Source organism: Agelaius tricolor, unplaced genomic scaffold (genome assembly GCF_023055355.1).
Source record: "Agelaius tricolor isolate 1412-34295 unplaced genomic scaffold, bAgeTri1.0.p SCAF_22, whole genome shotgun sequence".
In the NCBI taxonomy this organism is placed as follows: Eukaryota; Metazoa; Chordata; class Aves; order Passeriformes; family Icteridae; genus Agelaius; species Agelaius tricolor.
The window spans coordinates 5,408,119-5,435,294 of NW_027269282.1; the positions used below are offsets into that span (position 1 = coordinate 5,408,119).

General features: G+C 39.6%; 2 protein-coding genes across 7 annotated transcripts in view; one reads left to right on the forward strand and one right to left on the reverse strand.

Annotated features, from left to right (window-relative positions):
• Positions 1 to 1,892: 1,892 nt before the first annotated feature.
• Positions 1,893 to 12,710, reverse strand: ZDHHC6 (zinc finger DHHC-type palmitoyltransferase 6). Of its 3 annotated transcripts, XM_071446303.1 has the most exons (10): positions 12,105 to 12,710; positions 10,307 to 10,398; positions 8,569 to 8,728; positions 7,369 to 7,530; positions 6,672 to 6,725; positions 5,079 to 5,246; positions 4,760 to 4,801; positions 4,281 to 4,426; positions 4,145 to 4,188; positions 1,893 to 2,422 (listed from the first exon to the last, which is right to left on the reverse strand). In XM_071446303.1, exons 1-10 carry the CDS (start codon positions 12,708 to 12,710, stop codon positions 2,319 to 2,321), a joined length of 1,578 nt encoding a protein of 525 aa, XP_071302404.1. In that variant the 3' UTR covers positions 1,893 to 2,318. The 3 variants fall into 3 exon arrangements, with proteins under 3 accessions (XP_071302404.1, XP_071302405.1, XP_071302406.1); XM_071446304.1 differs by lacking the exon at positions 4,760 to 4,801; XM_071446305.1 differs by lacking the exons at positions 8,569 to 8,728; positions 10,307 to 10,398.
• Positions 12,711 to 12,868: 158 nt separating this feature from the next.
• The window catches only part of VTI1A (vesicle transport through interaction with t-SNAREs 1A), a 266,020-nt gene continuing 251,712 nt past the window's right edge, over positions 12,869 to 27,176 (forward strand). For all 4 annotated transcript variants that reach the window (XM_071446308.1, XM_071446306.1, XM_071446309.1 and 1 more), the window contains exons 1-3: positions 12,869 to 13,001; positions 19,539 to 19,597; positions 23,910 to 24,020. In XM_071446308.1, the coding sequence (XP_071302409.1) occupies positions 12,908 to 13,001; positions 19,539 to 19,597; positions 23,910 to 24,020 (264 nt within the window). In that variant the 5' untranslated portion in view covers positions 12,869 to 12,907. The remainder of the gene's footprint in view (positions 13,002 to 19,538; positions 19,598 to 23,909; positions 24,021 to 27,176) is intronic.

Consider the following 27,176-nt stretch of genomic DNA (forward strand, 5'->3'; position numbering starts at 1 on the left):
GTTTAGCAAATACAGAAGTGAATTTCCTGTTCCTAGTCCTGGACCATATGGTACAAGTTGTTAATAATGAAAATGAGTAATCATTTGCAAAATACATTTGTCTACAGCAAATGTTCATTGTTTAAGAGGCACTGGATTAGTTTTTGCACATTTTCAAATGAAATGGCAGTGTTAAAGCCTATACACTTACTAATTTGAGCCTAATAAGTGTAAAACTTTAGCTGTCAATCCTAAGGTTATAGGATGCAATAAATTGAGACTGCACAATCAAATTAAAGCCTGTGTGAACTACTTGTGGCTCTGCTGCAACCACATTGTCAGCTGCCTGGCTCTGTATGGCTGCAGCTAAAACACAACTGCTGCAGAACGTGAACTTGTTCCCTATGCTGCCACTGGTCAGCCACAGCTCCAGACATGAGGCAATAATGTAGTGTAGTCCAGGTTTGCTCCTGTAGTCTAATTGCTCCTCTAACAATTTTCTTTCCCTTGTCCTTAGCTTAGGCTGAGGTGAAAGAATGAATTTACCACATGAAATAAGATGTGAGATTTTCTTGTGTTAAGCTGCTGCTTCAGAAAATGATTTAAGCAAGATGAAAACTGTCTTACGTCTTCCATCAGTCTGTGCTGTCTCTGCTGAGAGCTCCTCCCTGTCCCTGCAGTAGTCAGCTCTAGTAGTTCAAAAGGCAGTGCTAACAAGGATGCAACATGGGGAAGGTCTATCTGTAGTTTTCCTAGGCCAATTCGACTGCAGACAAAAATTGTCTTGTCTTGTTCAGACAGCTAGTGGCTTTTCCTCTCCCTCTTTAATGCTCTTGCTCAGCTATCCCAAAATGAAAGTAAGATTTATCAAAAGATCCCCACTTGCTGTTAGGCAGCTCTAGCTTTGACTAGTAAAAACAACTGACCTAATTCTGTTTCTAGTCTGGGCCCAAAGACCTTGACATCTTAGGGTAACCATTGTGTCACTTACTGTGCTTGTCAGAAATGTGAGGCTATAAAGGCATCTTTGAAACTGCATGTAACGATGCTGCTTATCTTTCTTATCCTTTCCTTAAAGTAATGTGACATGAAATCAGAGGTGGCCTAATCTTTCTCCCCAGGGGAGACTGGGGAGGAAAATAAAAAAAAAGAAATGGGGAAGAAGAAATGTATCCCAGAACTGGTTGTGGACACAAAAATGAGCAAGTTATTTGGCGAGAGTAAATCCAGTGCAACTGAGATCTGTGGAAATCGAGGCTGAATCCTGTGATGCCACCTGCTGCAGTGCCAGGGAAGTACTCCTGTTGATACAATGAAGTGATGCTTCCCTGAACAGATATGCTTGGACGGCGAATGGCACTGCCTCAACAATAAAACATATATGGAAATTCAAGTGTAAACTAGTCTTATACTGGTCTCTTGTGTGCCACTTTGGCCACATGAACTGATTTTCAAAACCTTTCAACCTGGCTGACATGTAACTCTACCCTATGAGAGAACAAAAGCACCTGCTGTATTTTGGAGACATTTAAAAAGCCTTGAGCTGGTATAAGTTACCCTAATTTAAGGTCTTCCTTCTAATAATCCATACTAGATGCTAAATGAAAATGCTTTGAGAAGGCCGTTAACCATTAGTAGCAAAATTCACAAAAATTTTTGTTCTTGGATACTGCTTCCTTTTACTCTAAAATGGATCAAGATCTCTTGGGTACTGGCTCAGATTTCAGAAGGAACAGACAGTGGTGGATGTAATTTTTGCCATTAAAAGCACAAAATATTCCTATTGCAATGACTGAAGCCTTTTTAACTTTGAAAAGCAACTTACAAGGTTAAATGTTTACTTCCCAGTCAGTATACACTCCCATGGCTATGGACTAAGTTCTTCTAGGTCTAAGAACAATTGAACCCACAAGTGAATATGAATGTATCATTTATTTGAGGTGGACAATTCACATAATTAAAAGTCACAGGTAACAAATTTTATCTGGAATTTGAATCAGGTGTTTATTTTCAGGGGCAGCTTCAGAGAAGTACAAAAGATAAGCAGCACGCATAGCAATCAGATGCGGCTGAGGAATAAACAGAAAAAAACAATCCTGACTTGTGATGAAAAAGATGCATCTTGAAGGCAATCCACTGAATGGCTTCTTCAATTATTTATTGTTTAAAAAGTATGCAAACCATGGCACAGGCATATACAACCCTTTCAGCAGTGAGGAAAAGAAAACCTCATCCTAACATATTCATTGCATAAGTCTAAAGTAATATACAGAAAATTTCAAGTAAAGGATTGTGGTCTGAAGTAAAAATTCCATTTCATATTTAAAAAAATTAGAAGGCTATTTGCTTTTCTTCTCTCCATCCACTGGTTGATCCGTTTCAGAGTCATACTGGTACTTTTCCACACAATTCCTAGGGAACCAGCCTCGTTCTCTTATTCCACCTTAAGACACGAAAAGTTGCATTAACTTAGAACAAAACATGGCCCACAACTGAGGAAAAACACAGGACTGGAAGAGACATCAAGCACTTACCCAAGTTATTTTCTTCTACAAGACAAAACACCTAAGTCATTTCTAACATCATTGCCTGGAGATGCACGGATTTTCTCCAACTACCTAAAATGTTTTCAGATATCTCCAAAGTTTTGCAGTGCTCTACCTTCCTTGAGAAAATTCATCTTCATAACCTAACTAAATCTGTCTATAAATCAGGTTTACAGCTCCTTTTTCTACACAGCAAGGGCACAGGAAGCAGAAAACAAACTTCTCTACCACAGACTTTCACACAGCTGATGACTATGTGTTCATATCCAGGCTGCCTCCCATTTCCTACTCCTCTCCAGGTAAACTATCCCAATTCTTCTGGCTTTTCCTTATAAGTCACATTTTCTATTATCCTAATAATTCTCATTTTTCTCTGTTTTCCTCTCAGCCCTTTACAGTTGATCTTCCTCTTTCTTGAGATGCTTTTATTTGTAGGAGTATTGCAGCAGAGGCTCTGCCAACGCTCAGGAGGATGGAAGGTTTACTTCAGCATCTGGGAAGCTGTATGCCTTTTCTTTTCTGAAAGTCTTGACTCATCTTAAGATTATCATTCTGTCTTTTTTCCACAGAAGAACTGCTACTTAATCTTTCATTTGCCATCTTGCTGTAGTGCAACTTTTATTCCTGCTTATTTACAGTATTTTGCTATACATTCCTAACAAAACTCATCCTGTTTTTGAAGCCTAGTCTGATCCAGCCTCTCAGGGTTCATCAAGTTCTCCATTCATAACAGGTTTTAGCTGATTTAAAAAACCCAGCATTCAACAGAGGAGATATGTCCTACTAATCTTCACAATAAGCAACGTAATACAAACTATTGCCATGTTCATTTGTATCTGATGTTTGAAGGAGTTTATTGGAGTGAGCTGCCAGGGCACTTCCAGCCCATGAAGGTTTCAGACCTCCCATGAAAAGCACAGATTCTTTCAGTGTAGTGACTGCTGGCAGCCTCACTTGTGCAGATATGAAATGCAGGTGCAAGGAATTAACAATTGTTTGGAAGAAACAACAGACTCCAACACACCCTCTGGCAGGTAAAATTTTAGTTCAGTCCAAAGCAAGAGGTCTGAAGTGAAAAATGAAAAAGCTTCAGCGCAGGGGGCTGTGATGCTGACCCTCTGCAGATCATCAGGAGTCTTTAATATCTTCAACACCCCCAGTTAGTTTTATAAATGCATACTAAGGTCTCTAGAAATTATTCCAAACAAAGACATGATGTCTCCTAGTTTTTAAGATTTGCAAAGATTAAATCTCTATACTTACATAGAGTGTGTAGGTAGGAAGCCTGGATGTGTTTAAGACAGACCACCATTTAAATATCAAAATATGAATAATCCCTCAACCTCTTTATGGTCTAAAAGTCTAACTTTTCCATAGGATATGAAGTGTCCCCCTTACCACTCAACTTTCAATAAACTACTATATCAGTGTCACTCTGACAGAGTGAATTAATGTTTATCAAAACTGGGAAGTCTGTGGAGAGTAGAGAGAAGCCAGTGCCAGTAATGTTATCATTCTACATTTTGAGAAGTGAACATATAATATTGGCCACATTTCTAGATAGCTATAAAATTGATTTGCAATTTTCAACAGAAAAAGTGAAATTAACTGCTCCATACCATCAGCAGCTGAGATGAGAATCTTCTCACCATACATCCAGTGTCTGGGGAAGGAAGCATAATAGGTAATTAATTAGATGCCAGAACTCAACTCAATACTTCTTTTAACAAAATATAAAGTTGAAGAGTCACTAACTTTAAGCCTCTGGTGGCTAAAATCAGATCTCCTTTACTCAGTGCAATTCTAGGTTCTTCAGTGCAGGGTGTTGTGAAGAATGTTTTAACACCTTTAGTCACAGGGCAGCAGACACCACTGTAATCTTCTATGGCTCGATACCGCACCTACAGATTGGAACAGCACACAGTTGTTTGTTGGCCTTACTGGTAAGTTTCACACTAAAAAAAATCAATTCAAGCATACCACAGATTTAAATATAATGACAGTGGCTGTCAAAGGGACTCTAAACTCTAAATTACTACTTAACAATGAAGCACAGTCCTCTTTATTATCACGTTTCTTACCATCTGGAAACTAAGAAGCAAATGCAAAGGCTAAGTGCCAAGATTAACTAAGCAGATTGCTATACATTGTTTGTGTCACTTAAATACATTTATTTATACCACTGTTTCTATTATTTCAAAATAATTTTAGACTAAACTTCAACAAATACTTACACTTCTTACTCTCTTGTCTGCTTTCTGTTTCAATTGCTCTATCTATAAATGATTAAAAATAGACATTTAGGCAGAATTCAACACAAAATGAAGCCAGGTATTGAAATCATTCAACAAACACAGGAAGTAACATTGGCAGTTTGAAACACTCACAAAAGCGTAACTCTTTAGTGCATCAAAAATGGGAGAACATTTAACAGAACTCCTGTACATGTATTTCAAGCCTATTTTAGTTATTAAAAAAGGTGGTCTATTATTGCAAAGGAAAGCAGACAATAGTGGGGAGAATCAGCTTGAGACACCACTGAAGAGCAGTTACCGTCAAACTGTATTGGTGACATCCATCTCTAACTGGCCAGTCCAGGCCATCTCCCTCAGGAATCCCAGACCATGTAAACACTTGCCTGAAGTTCTTCCATTTACTTCCCATATCATAGGGGAAGATAAAGGTCTCACCCGTCTGGTAGTACTGGATTCTGTCTTTGGCCTGGAAAATAATTAAGAAATGCAGTACATAAAAACACCTTACACACTGCAGTCAAGCAGCAAGGGTCATAAGCCCTGTATGGGTCCATGGGACCTAGAGGCAAATATTTTCAGGCAAGAGCAGTGAACTCCTGCTATATCAACCCAGGCTTTAAAAACTCCTTAAATTCAGAAGAATGTCTGGTTTGGGCGCCCCCATCCCTGTCAACCCCCATTTGCTCTTTAACAAACAGTCCACTGACTACATTGATAATTCCTTCCATGCTCTGATCTTACATTACTGATTTTTAGGGACCAATGCCTGACTATTTCTCAGTTATATACAAAAGCTTCTACAGCTCAGAATCCTTTGGCTAATGATCACAAACATGACTCAACACTGGTAGTGCCAACTCCTCCTCTAAGAATGCACACACAGGCATGATCTGAATTGCCCACATTCTGTAGTCACGAGCTTTACGTTCCCACAGTTCTGATGACATCTAGTGGAGCAGCCACAGAACTGTGTTCTCTTTGTTGCAATAATGCCATTTCATTAAATATTTGTGTATTACAGTCTGTGCTCAGCTTTCAAAAGGGACATATTAGCAGCCAGTAAAAATTTTAACACATTATTCCAAATTCTACAATATAGTGATAACAGGGATTTCTTTCACTTATGATCCATTATCCCATTATTCCAGGACTTGGATCCAGCCATACAAAGAGTTGACATTACAATACTTTAAGTACTTATACACAGTCAAGATTCTCATGCTAACTTGCCACACAAAATAAAAGAAAGACAACAAGACATTAAAGAAATGTTTGTGGACTTACACAAAAAATAACCAGGTAGAACCAAACTAATTTCTAAATACTGAGTCATTTTTGCTTCCTCTAAACTTAGCTTCTGTTGCTTGACTGTATTTCTCCTGAAAAGTCTTGTGAAAACCTTTATAGAGATAAGGAAATCCAAGAGAAATTTAAAGCACTGAAGACTAGGTATTTTCTAGTACTTCTTTAAAATCAAGGAAAATCCTCCCTTACAATCCAAAGTAAGAAATGGGTAAAACCATGAGTCAAAAGATGCCACTTTGAATGGGTCAGTGAGGTGGACAATCTACATCTACAGGCAGATGTAATGACTAAGACAGCTCAAGTTTCAGATGAAAACACCCACAAGTAGATAAATCTTTTCAAAGCAAATATTATTCTGTGTTCAACAAGCTCCTCCAAAACAAAAGAAAAATCTATTCATTTACATGATTTCTCATTTCTTTCAGTGAATTTCAGAGATGGTAAAGGAAAAGCTTGTTGTGGGTATTAGGTCAGTGGTGAATTGAAATAACATCTTTGGTTTCAACCCAGAGATGAAACAAAAAAAAATTACAAATATGGAAAATAGACTTTGTAACAGTACAAGAATATTATAATAAAAACATACCTTTTCTTCAATCCATGATTCGATTGAAGTTTTATTTGTCAAAATTACTTTCATCTGAAATAAAAGTGTTAGGTGAAATTAGGATTTATTTTCTGCAGAAATACATCAGCTATACAAAGAAAGCTTCATTTAACAAACTAAACTAGTTTTAAAGAACAAAACAATTTTTATAGACTTAAGTGAAACATTCGTTAGAAGCTAACCCTCAGCAGAGATACATGATCTAGAACTATACACTTAAGACAGTATCACACAGTATTGCACTTCATGCTTAAAATGTGTCTTTTTGTTTCCTTCCAAAGATCTCCAACATTTTAAGAAATATATCAGGCATATCTACACCTATTTGCAGGGACAGGGCAAGTATTTTGCCTTTTTCAGAGTTTATAAAATCCATCTCATATTTTCCTAATTACTTAGATGTTCACATCCAAGAAAAATATTTTAAAAATTAAAAATAATTTTAGAAAATCAAAAAGAATCAAAAAATAATTTAAAAATATGAAAAATAATTTTAGAAAACCAAAACTGTGGTAGCAGAAAAACTGGGACAAAGCTACACAAATCTCTGAAAAAGTTATACAACAACATAAGCTCTGGACAACTGTTCTTATCTCAATCCTGAATTCTGTTTCTGCTCCACAAGCACACAGAACTTACAGCTTTTACCTTCTTTGTAACAGAGCCATAGACTCACCTGGATAATAAACAGCATCCCAACAGCAATAGTTGTTCCTAATGCCAGTCCTAAGGCAAATAAAGATGCAGCAAATGCAGACAGTCCAAAGGGAATAATGGGACGAGGGTCTCTTTTGGCTGCACTCATGTCAATCTTCACAGAACTCCACCCAAAAGATATCTGCAAAGAGGAAAATTCCATTCAACTCTAGAACTTTCCAACTGCTGAAACAAAGCAAGTTATCCCTAAGAAATCTGCCTCTGAAAGTAAGTGTCCAACATCTGACAGAGATCAAGCAGAGTAACAAAAAAAAAGTACTCAAAAGACTTTTAACTTCAGAAGTTTGCTGCTAGATGGAAAATGAAACCACAATCACCATCTTGCAAGCTCCATAGGCCCAAAAATCAGCAAAAAAATCTGGACTCTGGTATGTTCAAAAACCCACATTCACCAGTGTCAGATGGACAATGTTTGCATAGAACAGTCCCTGTTTTCTGTGGAAAGCCTGCATGCTTCCTCTGAAAGCTTTGCAGACAGCAATTCTCAACATTATCCCTCTGCAAACACAACTCAGCTGCTATAAATACAACTTCATCTGTTACACTCAGGTGATGTTATCAAACTCTTCACTCAACCACAAAGGCTGAAATCGAAGCTTATAATCTTAACCATGGATCTGAGATAAGGGGTGTATTCCAGAATAAGCTTTACTCACTGTTGAAGTTTTCCAGTTAAAAAAAACAACAGCTAACATATTTATCTTTAGTCCCAAAAGTTATGTACTTTTTCTTGAAAAAATAGACACAATTCAAAAAAAGTGGCCAGTAAAAGAATATAAAAAGGATCTAACTTGTGTGTTGGAAATAAATAGCAGCTGTTTTCTGTGCCAGCCAAAACACAGCCTGTCTCTCTCTCTACATAAAGTGCTACTCAGAAACTGTCTTCAGTCAATGTAGAGCAATAGGAAACTCCCTGTGATTATGAGAAGCCACAGGGAAAAAAAAGGAAAAAAAAAATGAAAATAGAAACAACTTTTTCTGACTCCTCCTCCATTCCCATACATCTTACAGGTACATAGCAGAACTAGGAGTGCATGTGGAAGAACAACAAGGAATTCCACATGCTTCTTCTCAGAAAACCAAATTCTCTCCTACTTCCAGAGATAAATTATGCACCTGACTTAAATAATATTTTAAGCATTTAGTTATGTTTTCTTACTCTGTTGTAAAGCTGAGTGTACATTGTCATAATAAATATGAAAGAAGCGTGAATGCATCCCAGTGGAGCTAAGAGGAGAAACAGAGTGAAAGATGCATGATTCTGGTATCCACAACAGTTGTTGATCCAAGGACAGTGGTGATCCATCTTCATCACACATCTGTGAATAATAAATATTGATTAATATAAAGAACATGTATGATATTTCTCAAAAAACTCAAAGGATGGCTGATTTTCTACTTCTCAACCTCCATTCTTTTATTTGAACCCACCAATTTCTGACAGATCAACACAGTAGTTTCTTTTCAGTTGCTATTCAGAATTATATTTCCATTTTGTAGAATTAAAAAAAGCAAATAAAAAGTGCTTCCAGGTCCTACCCTCCCCAGTTATCTGTCCTCTTCTTTACTCAAACTAACTAGTTTCTAATAAACACCATAGAACAGAGCCTGGAGACAGAGCCATAGAATGGGACTTGTAAGAACTATGATCACAATAATTAAGCACTACTCTTAATGCCAGTTTTTAAAAATCAGAACACCAGGACAATAAAGGAAATATCAAATTCCCTTGTAAAAACTGCAGAGTATTTAAAGAAAGATGTACAGACAGAAGTGTGACAGTGACTCTTTCTTTTCAGTGGTAAACCCTCTGAAAGCTTTCTCAGTTGCTATGTATTGACCTCACACCATTGAAAATCCTTTTCAAAATACATATAACATGTATAAACACCCTAGAGACCCTCTTGTATTCAATATAAAGCCAGTTGTTTTGGTGTAGCTCACAGATGCAAAAACCCCCAAGTGAATAAAGATTTGTTCACATTCCAAATTACCTTGACAGGTGTGAAAGTCCATGTGACCACCTAAGTGATCAATCCTCAGTGTAAAGATTGTCACTCAAGGAAAAGAGTGGTTAGTTTTAAATCTGGGGATGATGTAGCCAAATTACAGCACTGCTCTGGAGTTTCAGTTTCTGTTTCCTAAAACAGCACCGACTGCACATCTTGGGTTTATAGAAATAACAAATGAACACATATGTTGCAATATCCTGTCACCACACTCCCTTAGAAGTCCTTCAGAGGACAACCTGCCTGGACTGCAGACAGCTGAAGTGCCTTGATTTTTTTCAAGATGCACTAAATTCTAGTGACAGGTATTTATAATAAAGTATCATTTGTATCAGGACCATTGTGTTGGAAGACAACAAGGTGCAAACTTCTTAAGTTGACCCAAAAGGTTTTATTACTTCCCCTCAAAAACCTGCTTTGGTGAAGAGTGGAAAAAAAAGGAGTCCAAAATTTCCACTCAAATCAACATTTAATTCCCATCTGGAAAGATGACAGAATAGGTATTTCTACTCTTTAAGCAGGTCAATGTTTGGACTCAGAATTTTAAAAGAATTTCAGATGATTTTTAGGTATTTACACAGACTCACACCCCTGAAGTAGGACTGCATTGTTTTGTTAGTACCATCAAGAAGCTCTTAAGAGAAACTGATTTCAAACTATAAAGAAAATGTTAAAGACAGTCATTTTTCTAAACTAAAACACAGCAAAACTGCATAGATATCATACAACTAGAAAGTGGAAACACTTGAAAGGGCTATAGTGTTCATATGGAAGCTTTTTAAAAAACTACAATGCAAGTGCTGGAAGCACAAATTATGGTAACAGCCCCTCATTAGGTTTGAAGCTGCTCTAAAATGGGCTTTCAACAGCTGTGAAGAGGAACAGTACCTGTTACACTTCCGACAGTGGTGTGAACGAGGTGCCTTGTAAGACTGACACACTTTACAGTATTGGAGATACATGCAATCCTGAGATTTTTCCTTTAAACAGAAGAATAGGAGTGTTAGATGTATACACAACTCTGCTGGCAATGTTTATCTTGGCATTTGCCTAACTTTTGATTTCTTCTGACAGGGTGTGTTTCATAGCCCAACCCTACTTAATGGTAGGCATCAAGGAGAGGAAAAAACAAAATTAGATGATCTCCCAGCTAATCTCTTGGCTATCAACACAGCCATCTTCCACTGTTGAAAGTGCTGGCTGCTAAAAGAAATAAACAGTTCTTCCGTCAGGAAGAGCAACTGTACAAGCAGGATTTCACAGTGAAGTTCTGAGAGTAAAAGTCAGCACGTTATTGTTCTAATAAAAAAAAAATCCTGAGCACATTTTCTCTCCATTTTACACAATAAACCACTCTAAGCTTACTACTAAGATACAGCACTGGTAAACACTAATGTTCAACTCTCTCACAATCTTTTACACACACCTCAACCACAGCAAGATGAGAGTCAGAGACACTTGCAGGCAGCAAGTAGTGGTCAAAATCTTGCACCCATTTGTCCTGCTAAGATGATTATCAGGATCCTCTTCTGCCCAGACTCTGTCCTGAGTAATATTCCACAATTAGAAAGGTGACCAGCACTAAACTCTGCATCACCCCACTGGAACACAAACTCTGGGCAGCTGCCTTGAGATACTGAACCTGTGTCATTCTTGGCTACAACTCTTCCAAGAGATTACTGAAGCACAGGAAATGCAAATTTCTATCTTGCACTGTGTTAAGCAGATGGTAACCATATAATTTTCTGTCTTGCATAAAATAAAAAAGAAATTTTCTAAATTAATTACTTCTAACTGTAACTGCTAGCAGCAAAATCTCCAAACCAGGTGTCTGCAGGAGCATGCAGATAACCTTGAGGTTCTCATTCCCAGCTTTCTGTGCTTGTTTTCTGCTGCTTTGCTTTGAGAAGCCCCTAATATAATAAAGCACAGCAACTGCTGCCAGCCAAGCAGCATTAGCAGAGCCGTGACAGCACAGGGAGGGGATGGAGAAGGGCAGCAGAACAGAAGGGAGCCCCGGAGAAGCAGATAAAGGACGTAACTCAGGCAAGCAGGAAGCCCGCTCAGCTCTGCAAGGCTGACAAAGCAGCAGGCACGGAAATCAACAGTGCTGTGCTTACTGGAGCTGGGGTCAAGGAACGGCCACCAAATGTTACAACACTGGCCACGGAAGACCACCAAAACAGACCCCAAAAGGCCACATAAGGCCTTCCAACAAGGAAAGAGAAGCACTACATATACGTCACATATACATTAAACAAGCGGGGATAGCTAGTGAATGTGTGATCAGTGTGGCTGATAAAAACTCTGTTTACCCAACGCTCGGCACACTCCATTAGAGGAAGGATATTTGAAGGGTCCAGCGTGCTGCTTTCTAATAGCAAAACTGTGTTAGAAAGTTTCTGTCTGTCCGATTTCGGTATCAGGAGTAAACTGGGTTGTACTGGAAACTCTGGAAGCGGCAAGAGCAAACCGGGGAGAGGCAAAGGAAAGATTTCGGAACAAGATAAGGAGGAAGGAGTGGCCTGAGAGCGAGCAGCGTTCTTGGGGAGACAGAGGAGAAGCAGAGGCATCGAAGGACACGCGATTTGTACTGTCCTGACCGCGGGGCGGCCGGCCCGGCCCCAGGGCAGCCCGCCGGACCCCGCCAGGCCCCGGGCCGAGGCGGTCGCAAGGCAGCGCTTACCGGCGTCCACCCCAGCGGGACGTACCCGGGGCCCACGAACATGGCGCTGAAGTAGTTGTAGAGGATCATGACGGTCCAGTTGAGCAGCATCACGAAGTTGACGCTTCCCCCGGCCGTGTCCAGGGGCCAGTACCAGAGCGCGGCGTCGGCCATGGCGGTGGCGGAGCACACGGCCACCACGGCCAGCGCCACCGCCGGGCCCCAGTGGCACAGGCGGCGGGCCCGCTGCAGCGCGCCCGGCCCCACCATCGCCGCTACCGCCGCCCGGCCGCCGCCGCCCCGCCGCCGCCGTGCATGGCCCCCGCCGGCCGCCGAGGGAGAGGGCGGGAAGGGAAGAGGGAAGGGAGTGGGAAGGGGAGGGCAGCGAAGGGAGTGGGAAGGGAAGGGCGGGGAAGGGGCGGAGCGGGGCGGGAGCGGCGCCCGCGCTGCCGCCACCGCCCGCCGCGGTCCGTTCGCAATAGGGCCCCTCCGGGAAACAGCGGCCCGCCGGTAGCGCCGCAACCGCGTTCCTGCCCCCTGCAGGTTACGAGGCGGGGCATGAGGGGCTGCGGGGCGGGAGTGACCCGCCGCTGCCGCCTCTCCTCGGTGCCTGCGGTGCGGCGCCATCCCGCGTGTCAAGGCCGCTCAGGGGTTGTCGGGACGGCCGAGAGGGGCTGGGTCGTGCCGGTTAAATCACCCGAGTTTTCCCGGAACGTGTGGCGAGGAGCTTGGGGTCGGGGTGGGGGACGCGTTTTGGTGTGACAGAACGCGGAAGCGGCGCGGTGCGGAGCGGCGCCCCCGGCACCGGCAGCGCCATCGCCGCGATGTCCTCCGACTTCGAGAGCTACGAGCAGGACTTCGCCGTGCTCACGGCAGAGATCACGGGCCGCATCGGGAAGGTGCCGAAGCTGGTAGGAGGTGAGCAGATGCTCTCCGCCCCCGCGGCCGTCGCTCCGCAGGCCCGTGTGCGGGAGCCGGCGGTGGGCGCGCAGGGCGGTGGCGGGAGGTGCCGGCGTGGTTCAGTGAGCTCTCACCGGTGTCACTCCTCGCTCCTTACGCAGCGCTGTCACCGCCCTGCCCCGCGTCTGTCCCAGCAGCGAGATGTGTTGAAGATACTCTGACAGAATATTTGTTCGCTGGTCACCTGTAAGGATCAACCCTTCCCTTCTGCCCCGCTCTGGGGTTCCGCCAGTGCACCTGAAGGGCTGAGTAAAGCTAAAGCTGCTGGGGGATGCTCCCTGTGCCAGCATTGCTGCTGAATCCTCTTTATTGTGATCATGCCACGACATCACTAATGGAAATCAAGTGTTTTTCCCGTGGCACAGACAGATTTTGTGCATGACTTAATCTGAATCAGTATTTTTGCTGCCTACTCCTCGTACGTTTGATTTGGATAATTGACTGTGGTGACTCACAGGCAGGAGCAGATTCAAAGAATTCCGTGTTCATTTACTTTAATGTGTTTGTCAGTTGCCTGCAGCGTTCATGGTCTATTTCATGATGTATCCCTGCAGTAGAGGCAATACTGTCTGTAAGAGTAGAAAGATGAAAATTTTAATCTCGTTAATCAGCCCAGCTGAATCTTCCTGTACACAGGAATCAGTACCCCAGTACAGGGCTCTGAGTGTGAAATGGAGGGAAGCTGATACTCGTGGTTTTCCCATCTGTTCCTCTTGTAGCTCAGCTTAATGCCTCTTCCAGCTCATTTAATACTTCTGCCACTGCTTCTTTTGCATATTACCCAAAAGTTTGGGAGCCTTAACCATGGGAGTGGATACTGTGTAAGAAGGAAGTAAACACATACTAATGGTGTACTTTTCCATATGACTAAAGGAAAAGGTATCATGCATCCAGGACCAAAGAATAACATCCTACTTTTAAAGTGGGAAATGCATCATGAAGTGATGAGTAGTGACTCTAAACAGGATTTGAGGTAGGTGGTCAACTAAAATGTATGATCTCAGGGGATTTTGAATAAAATATCTTTTTGATTTTGGAAGATTACATCCAATTCTAATCTTAGCAAGTTGGAAAGTCTTCTGAAAAAACAGGGTTGAGTTCCATGTTAAGCCTTGGCTTAACAAAGATGTTTTGCTCTTGATCTTAACAGCAAGGACACAGAGAGATAATTCAGTCAGAACCTGCAGCTGAGGTGGAAAAATTGGTCTGTTTTCGAATGGAAACTTACAAAATGAAGATGAAAGAGAATCAGAGTTCCTGTGATTGAGTTTTAGAACTGGTGTGTAATTTAATCTCCTCAGAATTATATTTAACCTGTAAATGGCCACTCCAACCATTTACTGAGATGATGCAGGGAATCCTTCACAAAGGCTTCTTAACTTTTGAACTGTAAATTTAAGGACCTCTGATAGGAACAGGGAGACATCATAAATACACTACTGGCTCATCCTCTGAAAATCAATAGTGCCAGACTGATTTATAGGAAAAGAAAGATTTAATTCCCTAATTGTAAAGAATAGAGATTTGAGTTCCTTATTGTATAGATTTTGGAAGTCATCAGAGTCTGTTCAATATTCTGCATAACAGTAGCGGATTTCCATAATCCTCTCCTTGAATTACTCTCCCTTATTCACTTAGGGAGATTTTGGAGCTTAAATAAAAGATGTTTAAAGAGTTTTGGCTTCAACAGTGACATAACCTAGAAGCAGCAGGCTTTGAAATCATCACTCTTTTATGAGACCATTAGAAGGTAACTTTTTTAATAGAATTTGCCATCCTCTTGGAGGAGACAGAATGAATGTTCCCTGCAGGACCAGAAATGTGGTACTGGGCTAAATGGAGTCAAGACAAGACAAAAGTTAATTTTTTTTCCCCCCATGTTATATTTGTGGTTGGTTATATGGGGTTTGAACTGACTTGCATTATAGCTGCTTCTTGCACTGTACATTTATGGCTTAGCTATTGCTTCTGTTTTCAGGGCTATTCTGTCTTTCATCAAGAAAAAAAATATTTCCATGACTTCAAAACAAACTGCAGTCTTAACTAACAGAGGCATTTGACCACTTGGAAAAAGAAATCTCTGATTATGCTGAACCCTTTATCAGAAATATTTTAAATACACATTTTTCCCTTGTTTCTTAATAGGAACATTTGCAAGATCTTTGCTTCATCACCAGAAGTTCCAGTTAGTTCTTGTGGCGATGACTGGGACAGCCTCAAAGAGAGGATTGTGAGGTGGGAGGGGAGCTGAGGTGGCAGTTTGCAGCAGCAGTGATTTGAGAGATTGCTGATGGCCTTCTTCCTCCCAGCTGGAAGAAGCAGGATGAAAGGTGTAAGGACTTGTGCCACTCTGCATAATAAAGAGAGATCTCCTGAAGTCTAGTGCCTGGTTATTTCCCTCTGCTGCCCAAGATGGACCTGCTCCAATGGAGAAATGCTGCTTAATTGGTTTTGCAACATTCCTGCATTCCCTGTTGTCAGGACACGATGCTGTCCTGTGTTCTAGGAGGATGATGGCTCAGCTGACAATCCTGTTGTCACAAATGCATAAGTAGTTCAGCAAGAAATGTAACAAAGGCTCTCTGATATCACAGAAACAATAAGCAGCAGGGACAATACAACATCTTGGGAAGAAATGTCTTCTGTTGTTGAGGCAGACATCACCTGGGGGATTAAAGAAAGTTATAAATAGAGAAATGCCTTTTAAATAGATTTTCTGTGTTGCTGCTGCAGGTGTTTGAAGAATGAAGATCATTGACTGATGTGTTTTATTAATGCTCCTTGGTGTTTCAGAGAAACATCTGTGTTATGATTTGACCAAAACTTCATACAGATTTTGATTGCTTGATATGAAAGAGAGTTTTATCAGCACAAATGGTGATACTTACTCTATTCCCAGCACAGTAGCCTCTGGTTTGTGATGGCTTTGGGCTGGAGTGCTGCCATTCTTCTGATACTTGGTACCTGCATTTTCTGCTGGGCAATCAAAGTGCTGCATTTCAGTTGCTAACAGGTTTAGCTGAAGAAAGCCCCACCTTTAATTTTCTGTTGTACTCCTGCACTGAAGTTTACTGTCTCAGTTTCAGGTCTGACTCACTATGCTATGCCTCTTGAACCCAGTTTTATGACCCAAAGAGAGAAATGCATGTACTGCTCCATTTGCCTCTGCTGTTGGACAGTAACTTCTGGCAGTGGTGAACCTGTAACCACCTAAGCTAGCACAGCAACATCAGCAAGTGGCCTGTGAGCTGAAGCTCTTTGTTACTCAGTCTCTTCATCAGCATGTGCTAATGAAGAGATGCAATTCCACAAGCAGTGGGACTACTCAGTCTTGATCCAGGTTTTTTTAATCTCTTTGTTGACTCTGAGATCAAACCAGTGCTGTGTTACCTTTCCAGTCTTGTAGACAGATTCCCACCTTTCTGTAGCTGCTGTATTTTGGGAGACAAAGAAAGTGTCTAATGCCAGGGCAAAGCTGAAGGAACTGGGGAAAATGTAGTGAAAGCTTGTTTCTTTTAAGAAAGTTACACAACCTTGTGTACAAACAGAGAACAGATTTCTTTGCTATCCTCCACAGAGGAAACACCTTTTTGTTTCCAGTCTTTATCCACAGTTTGTCAATTTCACCACTTAAAATGTACAAACTATGTGGAATATTTTGTTTGGGACATTCTGTCTAGTAATGTAAGGAAAAAAAATTACATTTAGATATATTTGATGGAGAATTGGTTTTTATTTTCTCTAAAGGGTATTTGAATTCTCAATCAAAACAAAAAGTTATAAAGCACTTTTTACTTAATTTCCTGTGGAAGTGTGTTAGGGAAGTGATGGAGCAGGCAGGTTGAAAACTCCTAAGTCACAGTGGATTAATACAGTTAGTAATATGAGCATCGTTAATTAGACTTTAATTAAATTGTAACTTGTTTGTCCTGATCTGCTTGATTAGTGGCAAACTTCTTTTACCCAGAGGAACTCCCTTGGGATCTCACTTTCAGTCTCTGACCAAATCATCCTATGAGTATTGTGCCCCCCTTCCTATGGGGATTCTGGCTGTGAAATAAATTGTTTCCCTTGCTTAACCACTGAAGTAAAAGTAAAACTGAAAAGAAATGCTTTGGAAACCATGGTTATATGGTATTATGTGCCCTGGAGGATCAGCAGTTGCAACAAGTTTAGCTGCTCTCCTGGAAGTCTGAAATCCTGCTCCAGAGCTGCAGTGCTGGGATGTTGCAATGTGCCTGTATATATCTGTATAAATCACATATCTGTATTTGAAGCAAAAACAAAGGCAGCATCTGGGTGATTATGTACCTGGGCCAGTATTAAAATCTGGAGTTGGATTAAAATTTAATTAACTAAACCATTGGAGATCATTTGAATACCCTCTCCTCCTAATTTTATGGGAGCAGTTTTAGCTAGACCCTTTTCTGTGCTAATGAGTTTTCCCTACAAAAGGTGTGTAGCTAAATTTCTCTGTGGTCAGTAAGATTTTACTGGCCAGTGGAGTGCTGGGTAGTTCTTGTAATCACAAGTACAAGCAGAATTTGCTCAGTATAAAATACATTCCAAAAACCCCCAACTTTCTATCCTTAAATTTCAGTTTACTAAATGTCTATGAAAATTGTGATCCAGTACAACTCAGGGAAGTACCAAAAATGCTATAGTACATTTATTTTCTGCTGCTATGTTTTAAAATTTTATTTCAGCTTCAATAAAATACTGTTGTGTATTTCATACCTTCCATTGTTTTTGTTTTTGTCCATCATCATCTTGCTGACTTCCAAATGAAGGGAAGAACAGAGGTGTTTTGGGATATGAGAATAGAAATGTATTGGGGGGGCAGGGAAGAGGCAGATTTCTTTTAGTTTTTTTGTGTTAGAAAGATAAAGTGCTGAATTTTCTGGCCTGGGTGCTATCATGAGAACCTGTTGGGGAATTAAAGGAAGACATTGCCTGCAGAAAACTAAAAGTTCTGCACAGAAAATTTTTCCTGCATCTTCTGCTGTGGTAGAATCCACCAGATGTGGCAGGGTGAATTCAGATTTGCAGGAAAGATGGTCCCAAGCCTGATCCTCTGTGCAGGCAGAGCTCCAGTATATGTAACTGAGGAAGGACAGATTGTGATGTTCCTGTGTCCCTGAATGACAGTGTAGAGTATTTTAGGTGAATGAGAAGATAGATGGATAGGCATTTCAGCCTGTGAGAAGCTGATTTATGTTCCTTTATTAAAGTGGTTCTCATGAAATTCAGTGCTTTGTGGAATGCAGAAGATCGAAGGAGATCATCAGATTGTCTCTTTTGGTTTTAATGTGTCAGTTCCAGGATACAAAGAGATCATGTGGAAGAGGGGCAAGGGGATTCAGATTAAAAACAAAGCTCTGAAGTTTAGAGACACATGATTAAGTCTTGTGCTGACATAGACTTATCCATCGTGACCTCTGGGGAGCTGTGACTGGAGACACTTTGGTGACATTCACTTTTTATCTGCTTCATCAGGCAAACCACCAGTAGAGATGTCTCATGAGACTCCTGGTTTCAAACAAACCATTTGTATGTTCAGTTTTGTTGTTGACTTCATTGACACAATGGGTGGATTTAGAGTCTGAGGGCTGGAAGATGTGATGGTGGGATGGAAACCCTTGAATAACCACAGTAATGAGGCAGTGTGGGGACATTTTATTATCCAACGTCTGAATATTTCTCAGTTTGTTTCATGCTGTAACAAACCAAGTTGTGAAGCACTTGGGATGTTTGTGATGATGTGACACTGAATTTCAGTTCTCAGTTCAGACTGGATTCTCTGCCTGCAAATGGATGGTTGGAGGCAGGTCAAAAGTCTCTGTAGCTGGGATGTAGCCTTGCTGGGGAACCTGGCAGATGGTGATTGCTATGTATAGCTTGAAACTTATTTTAATTTAAAATAAATTCTATATTTTATTGCTAATTTCCATTTTTACTGTTGCTAGAAGACAGTGGTTTTCTTGTAGTTCCTGTGGCAATTCATTTTATATCTGTTGAACCAAAAGAAACAACTCTAGACCCAGCATAGGAGTACGGGAATAGAAACATCATTTTTCTTCAGACCCTGAATTAATTTTTATTGGGATACTTGGTTGGTTTTGTGCATCTCATATTTTGCAAGAGAATCTGTTATGCCTTTGTTCTTAAATGATTTTTTTTCCATTTAGTGTATGCATGTGCCTTCTCATGCATTTGTACACACCAGCAAGTGCCTGCTGAGGCATAATTCCTACAGCTGAAGCAGCTGTAAGTAACTAGTAAATGCTGCATAACAGGGCAGAACTTCAAGGATTCTCCAGTCTTTTTGGGTTTGTTTTTTTTTAATTACTAATGTGTGTATCACCACGTGTGAGGATGTCACACAGAATAAATCTCGAGTCTGTTTTAGCTGATACATACAATCTTTTGAAATGGTATGTTTTTCTTTCATGGTAAGAACACAATTATATTGGCTTTTTCACAATTCTGTTTCAGATGAGAAGAAGCAGATGGTTGCAAATGTTGAGAAACAGCTCGAAGAAGCGAGGGAACTGGTATGTTCTGGCTTTTCATATGTTAAATGCAAATTCCTAACAAAAGTAATAGAATCATTGATAGCAACATTTAACACCCATGCCCTAAAAATACTTAACAATGATATATTAGAAAATGAAATAGTACTCTTGAAATAGTTCTTATTTGAGGATATGAAATACAAGAAGAGTGTATCTTTTTTTAATCCTCTGTTAAGTGATGCAAGGTTTGCACTATTGCTGTAAGTCCATAAATAGTTACAGACTTACAGTTGTGGATTAGGTCTTTAGGAATGGAATTAAATATTACACACCATGACTTTGTTTTTGTCTTGTAAGACCCAAGCACCTACTTAATTTCCTCTATCAGAATGTCTTGTAGAGCAGTAGATCTTTGTGTCCATTTTAGCAAGTGAGAGATTAAGGTGAGGACAAGTGTGGGTCACTGATCCAAGAAGAATGTAGCTGTTTCCCAGGCATTAGTTTGTGGTTCACACTGACAAAAAAATCCCAGTATTTGATAAGCAACTGTGACTCTTTTATTTATTTTGTTCCCATTACAGCCTGTCGTGTCTTCCATCTGGGAGGAGTATAAGAGTAAAGTGTTGTAGATTGGAGTAACTGAGCAGAGGTGTTGATGACAGCTGAGATTGTCTTTTTTCCCACATGGCCAATAGTCCTTACCTGAAGTTGTTTTTGTTTATTGCTTGCAAATGGGTTTGGTGTATCTAATGTCAGAAATGTAATCTGAATGTTAGGATAGGGAAAGAAATTAGCTTTTCTACCCTAGAATTTCTTGTAATGCAAAAAACTTGAATCAGTTATTTGGCTACTAACTAAACAATAAAATCAATTTCTTGAAGTGGCATAGGAAGAAAAAGGTCTCTCAACTGTTTGTAGGCATACACGGTGCTTTTGGTTTATAAATAGAATTAGTCTTGTAGACCAGAGCACTGGAATAGCATCCAGTAAATAGCATCCAGCATCTATGGATCTTGGGATGGCTTCCTGCAGTTTTGCCTTGTGAGTATGACAAGGCACCTAAACTCTCTGATTTGGTATTCCCAGTGAGACACATGGTTAAATTATTGTCTCATCTCATGAGGATATTCTGAAGATACATTAAGGCCTTTTTTGCATATTCAAATTCATATTCATATTCAAACAGCTGCAAAAAGTAGAAATCTAGAAATGTTTTTCAGCTCATTTTCTGTACAAGTTAACATGGCAAAAGACAGAGCAGTACAGAGGAGCTCCAGTGTGGGTGGTCATGCAGATTTGGTTTTCTACTCCAAGTAGATTGGAAGGAGCAGAAATTGAGTTAACGGCTTCTTACTTCTCTCCTTATGTCAGGAAAAGATCATCTACATTTGTATTTATTACAAGATTAAACTATAAATCCAGTATTTGTATTTTTATGCTAATGATGATCTTCATTTAATGTACTGGCTTTTCTTTCACACTTTTGTTTTAGATCTTTAGATTCAATTATTGGCTTTAAGCAATTACCCAACATGTTTGTGATTAATGTCAAGGCTTGGGTTTAGAAATCAATTTGAACAAACCTGCTAATAACAGAACTGATTAAGAGGATCCTATTTTAAACTAGAGGCTACAGTAGAAAATCGAAATAAACCTAATTCCTTGCTGCTGATAGTTTTCATACATTGGTTTGCTTCATTGTCTTGCGTAGTCAAAGCTGGGATTAACTGATTTTTATTTCCTACTTGGCTAGGAAATAACACTCTCATGTATTATAAATATTATTATAGAGATATTTTATTTGTGTTCACTAACCAGTGATGGTTTTAAAACACTGTCTGCTTTGTTTGGGTAAAATCACTGGTGTAATTGATTTGATGTATGTGCATAACTGACATGAAAACTTTCAGACTCCCAGGCTGCCTTTTCAAGCCAGAACTGTGTAGTAAGAAATCTCTGGAGAGAAATCTTGTTGTTCTACATCCAGTGTAGAGTATCTCATTGTTATTTTTAACAGGTTTTTAAGAAAGATGATTGTTAAGTTAACCTTGGGGAAATTGAGTGTAAAATCTAGCATGTGCCAGAAGAATTGTGAATTTTTGAGTGAAATTCTAGTTTTAAAGAAGACAAAACTCTTTCTCTGTTATTTTCTTTTATATTTGATGAAGGACACATCATGAAATTGTTGTGTTGCAAATGCTGGGTTATTCTTGTCTCGTGTTTTTTAGTTTAGATCTCTATTTTAGTTCCAGGGCTTTAGAATCAGAATAAAATAGTGAAGCTTACAAGTTTCTTAAAATATAGCAGCTGATTTCAGAGTCCAGAGCAGATTCGTATGGAGAAGTTCCTGCGGGAGGGGGAGATTTATTTTGGAGTGGACAACATCAGCCACACTACTTTGTTGTATTTTTGAATGGAAATACAAAGGGCTGCTCTGCTTTTGCTTGTTTATGAAAAATATGATTTTATGACCAATAAAATAATTTCTGAAAATGGAGATGCATGAAATTAGGTTGCATTTAGGTTCACCCTTGCTTGGACCACTATGTTCTGCATGGCTTCTCATGGAAATTTCTCAGCCCAGGCACAAAATGCACCCATTTAATACCATGAGGAAAAACATTGGTAAATATTGGTCAACCTAAATAAGCTTCATCGTTGTTCCTTGGACCTTACACTCTCTAACACTGACTCTTTAGAATGAACATTTTAAATGTCATGGATCATGGTCTGATTGTTGGTGAAAATTCTGGATTTACTGGTATATGTTTTTGTTTTTATATAACAGACAAGGATTGAGACTTCATTAAAATATACATATACATACATACATATATATATACATACATACATATATATATATATATATGAGGGAAATGTTTATAGAACATTTGAGATCAAATATATTAAGATGAAATTGATAAGAAATAAGCTATTAATTCCAGCTATTGGTTTAATTTATAATACCCCTTTGGAAAGTTAAGCCTGAGCTAAAGAACTGGGTAGAATTAGAAATCGCTTTGTGTGTTTCAATTCATTAGTGACTATTTAATTAAAGTCTGCTTTATAGTTTATTATTGAATATAATTTTGTATAATCAGAATACATCAGGCAAAATGACTTTCGAGTATCTGGCAATTCCATTGATTAAATTCAGATGCTTTTCTTATGATATGAGGATGAAATTTCAAAGTGTAAGCAAGTGATTACATAGGAATAAATTCTAGCAGTCCCTTGTGAAGATCTGCAACCAGTAGCCTGGGACCCTAATTGAGAAGCATTTCTGCTCCTATGCCATATTGTTCAACCAAGATCAGTAGGAGGTGAGTAAATATTGTTTCAGGAGCCTACAGCAGCCAAGGAGAGGTATTCTTTTATCTTTTTTAAGTAAATTGGAAAGATTTTAAAAGGCAGGTGTGGATTCTTCTGCAGTTCAAAACAGAATTCCTGAACAGACAGCACCAAATAGAGCAGGCTTCAGGACCTAGTGGGCAGGTAATTAGCAGCCCTCATTTACAAGTTTTGATTTGCTGTATCTTTGTGCCATATTCTTGTATTTCAGGCCCCTTAGAAATCTACATGGCAAGAATAAATAAAAAAAGCTTTTGAAGGATAGAATATGTCTCTAATTTTTTAATCCATTTGACTGTATACAAGTTTTTGAATAGCATTGTCATTGAACCCTGAAATTCAGCTATTTAATATTCTTACATATAAATTTGGGACATAGATTTAGGTAGACAAAATTTGGGACATAGATTTAGGTAGACAATTCAGGTTATGTAAGTCTGCCGAGTTAGCAATGTTTAGAAAAAAGAATTAATTTATTAAACATTAGAATTGCTTTATTAAACACATAGACTGGTGGTAAATAAAACTTTATATATACATATATATATATGTAAAATACCTTTTTCAAGCAATGGTTTCCAAAACTGCACAGCTAGGTGAAGGTAGGCTTTCTTTTGAACTATGCTCATTGGTAGGAGTTATCCTGGGGTTTTTTTTTTTGGGTTTTTTTTTTTTGTTTTTGTTGTTGTTTTTTTTTTTTTGTTTTTTTTTTTTTTTGTAAGAAGATGTATTCATCACAGCTGGAATTGAAATCCAGAAATGTTTGGCTCAAATCATTCCTTCTGAGTGTTAACAATACTAAGGTTGTCACTTATTTCTTGACTTAAGACTGTGGAAAGATTTTAATAAATTGTTTGTATATTGCAGAATAAGCAACATTTTTCCTTATAAAGAAGGAATATTTCCCGAACTTAGGTATATTTCTTGAACTCAGGTAAATTTGTTCTTGCTTTAATTAACCTTTTGATTTATATATCTCCTCTTTATTTTCACTTGTCAGCTTGAGCAGATGGAACTTGAAGTTCGAGAGATCCCACCTCAAAGCCGAGGGATGTACAGCAGTCGAATGAGGAGCTACAAACAAGAAATGGGAAAACTTGAAGCTGACTTTGTGAGTTTTTAACTTATGAAATCTCTAAATAAGAATTTTAAAAATAAAACAATGCAGTACTATATTAGTACTTTGAACCATAGTTCCAGGTTCAAAGTACTAATATTTTTCTAATTGACTAGTGTGAGAGATGAGTTCTGCGTATGTATTGCTATGCGTGTGGACAGATGAAAACCAAACTGGGGAAGAGAAGCTTTTCTTTTAGCAGCAGTCCCACACCAATATTCCAGTTGCTAGCCTCCTGTCCCTTTACTCTGGAACTTTTTTGTTTCTCCATCATTAGATACTGTGAGTGTTCATGATGTATGCAAAATAGTCAGCTTTTAATCCTATTTCTCAAGGAATGACAGCTTGTAGTGATGTGGGCAGTAACATGAAAGCAGTATAATCTCCAATCCGTGGAATTTTTCAATGTAGTTTATCTCATGTGCACTTCATTTGTTAGTCACTGTGTTGTCTTTTCCATTGCACTTAGATTCTTCTTGGCTTTTGTACAAATTGTTTATAAATACTACATTTTTTTGAGTAATGGATGCAGACTAACAAGATTCCCTTGTCTTGGGGCTTCTGCTACAGTTATCAGTCCTTTTTTTGTGGCTGGGATTTGCACTGAATAGATTTACATAGAGACAAAACTGTTTCCTGTAAAATCATGAAAAAGTTCAAAGGGATTGCAAAGTGTAGGAAAATGCTATGTTAATTGGCAGCAGCTCAGTTCCTTCAGGGTAGGGAGAAAGAAATAACTAGTGGCAGTATTTTCCATTCACTGGAGAGCTGTGAATTTCCTCAGGTTGCTGGCAGCAGTTTAATCCTTCAGGGGAGGGGAGTCAGTGTTTATACCTGCAGCCAAGAAATCCAGCTGACTGTCACTCCTCTGTGCTTCTGCCAAGTTGAGCAGTTGCACAAAAATGTATGAGAAGATGGTTGCAGTTTGTAAAGTTTGAGGAATGTTAGAATAAAAAGACTTGCATCAAAATTTTGAGGCAGTCTCATCTGTTCCCCTGTAGGAATTGTGTGTGGCCAAACAGTGACTTCCCAGAGAGAGCAATTTCTGGACCAATTGTGAATGCTGTTTATCTTCTCAGATATGTGAGAATTTGCTGTCAGCATATATTTGTTCCTGGCCTATTTCTATATGTAGGTAGATGGTGGAATTCATACTGTCATATTCCCAGGCAAGTGAGAATGAGAGAGTTCAGAGGTGAACACTGTATGGAAGAGGAGAAATGAGTGCAAGGAAATGCATCATAGCACTGGGAGTTACGTGGTCACAAGAACATAAGTTTGTGCTCAAAGTGAAGAAGCAAAGACAACATGAGAAAGAGGAAGGAACAGGTCATAGTAATGGATAGAAAGAGCAGCTCAAACCCAAGGATCCTCAGCAGAAGATCAAGGGAAGAAAATGATGCAAAGGATGGAGCAAAGTGCTGGAAGAAAACAACTGTGCTTGAAAAGAATCTCTTACATAGCAAATAGTGGTGTTACAACTAAATGCCTTACATAGTTCCAGATTCAGAGTACTAATATTTTTCTAATTTTGTATGTAAGGATTTAAGACTCTTTTTTGATTATTATTCAGGAAAATAGCAACTTGTTGGAAACTCTAGAACAGAATTAATGGCAAAAACTGCATACCTCAGTGCACAGTCTTTTTCATTAAGTTCTGTATTTCAAATTCAAAGTAGATGTAGAACCAGCACTAGTAATTTTATTTTATATTCATTGATAGTATGAGAATTGATCTTGTGATTATTTGAATGCCTTATAGCATCTGAAAATTTGCCCTTACCCAAACAGTTACGGAAAACAACAGCATAGCAACATGTTTAAAACCAGGAGAAGGAAACATGAGGTTTGTGGATTGTTCACTTGCCCATTCTTTACTGGCACGATGAACAACATTAAAGTTTATTTTTGACATTTAATACGTAACTGGTGAGTTTATTTTGTCTTGAGCAGTGTGTGTAATAATGACAAAATGCCATCACTGTAATACTATTGATTAGGTGCTGTGGCATCTTTGTGAATGTGTAGGGTTTTTTTTCCCATACACCTTGACTATGTTGAAGTATATTCTGAAAAATACAGGTTTAAGCTCTCAGATTTAAGCTGTATTTAGAGGAGTTACTCCAAACACAGCTTTTCATCTCTAACTTTTTAATCAAATAGGGGAAAAGTTGCAAATAGGAGATTTATTTCCTCTCATTGCTAATCCTTGCAGTTAGGTGTCAGTGCTCTGCAGTCTAGGGGTGTGTGAAGGCAAAGGATTGCAAAGGCACTGGAAGGCAAAGGCACTGGATTGCACCTGCATAGTGGTAACACACAAATTGCAGTAAATAATATCCAAGCAGAAAAAAACACCTTGCCCTGTCTGAGCCCTTTCTCTTGAAGGGAAACAGTGATAATGAAAAAAAGAATAGCACGATTTAGTGTTTATAAGTACTCAGGAAGCACAGCACTGTGAATACTGATGGGGAAAATGAGCAGAGTGAGCACTGCACCTCAGCTTTAGGCAGGAGTGGTTACTGATGCTCACCTCAGTGCTCTGCAGTCTTCTCTGGGGAGAAATACCAGAACAGGGCAAGCATGAAGTGATGCTTCTCTGCAGAAAAGCTGCACACATCTCCAAAAGCCAACTTTCAGGCTTGTGATAAACGTACTGAAACAGAATGAAACTGTTTGATAAGCCTTATACTGTCTTTTTTAACTTGCAGATGTAAATCTTGTGTTTATTATCTCATTTGCAATAGCTCATCCCGGCCCTTCATTTCTGTAGGGGTGTTGGTCCCTGTTAGGTCAGGAAGGACTGCAGGGCTCTGCCGGGCTGTGAGCGCGCTGCTGGCTCTATCTTGTGGCCCCAAGTGGAGTTGCACATCACAGACCTTGTGCTTTCCAGGCTGCTCCATGGCTTGGGACCACCTGCCAAAAAGAGTTCCTGAAGCTTAAAACAATCTTCCTATCACAAGTGTTTCCCCTGCATCTACCAATGCACCATTGTGCAGTTTAGGTAGGCACACAGTGTGTGGGGATGGGGAGTGGGGCTGTGGCTGATCCCCATCCCCAGTGGGCACAGCTGTGAGCAGCACTGACAGCAAGGAGCCATGGAGTACCCAGGGACACTGACCAACACCAAAGGAGCAGAGGGCACACAGGGGC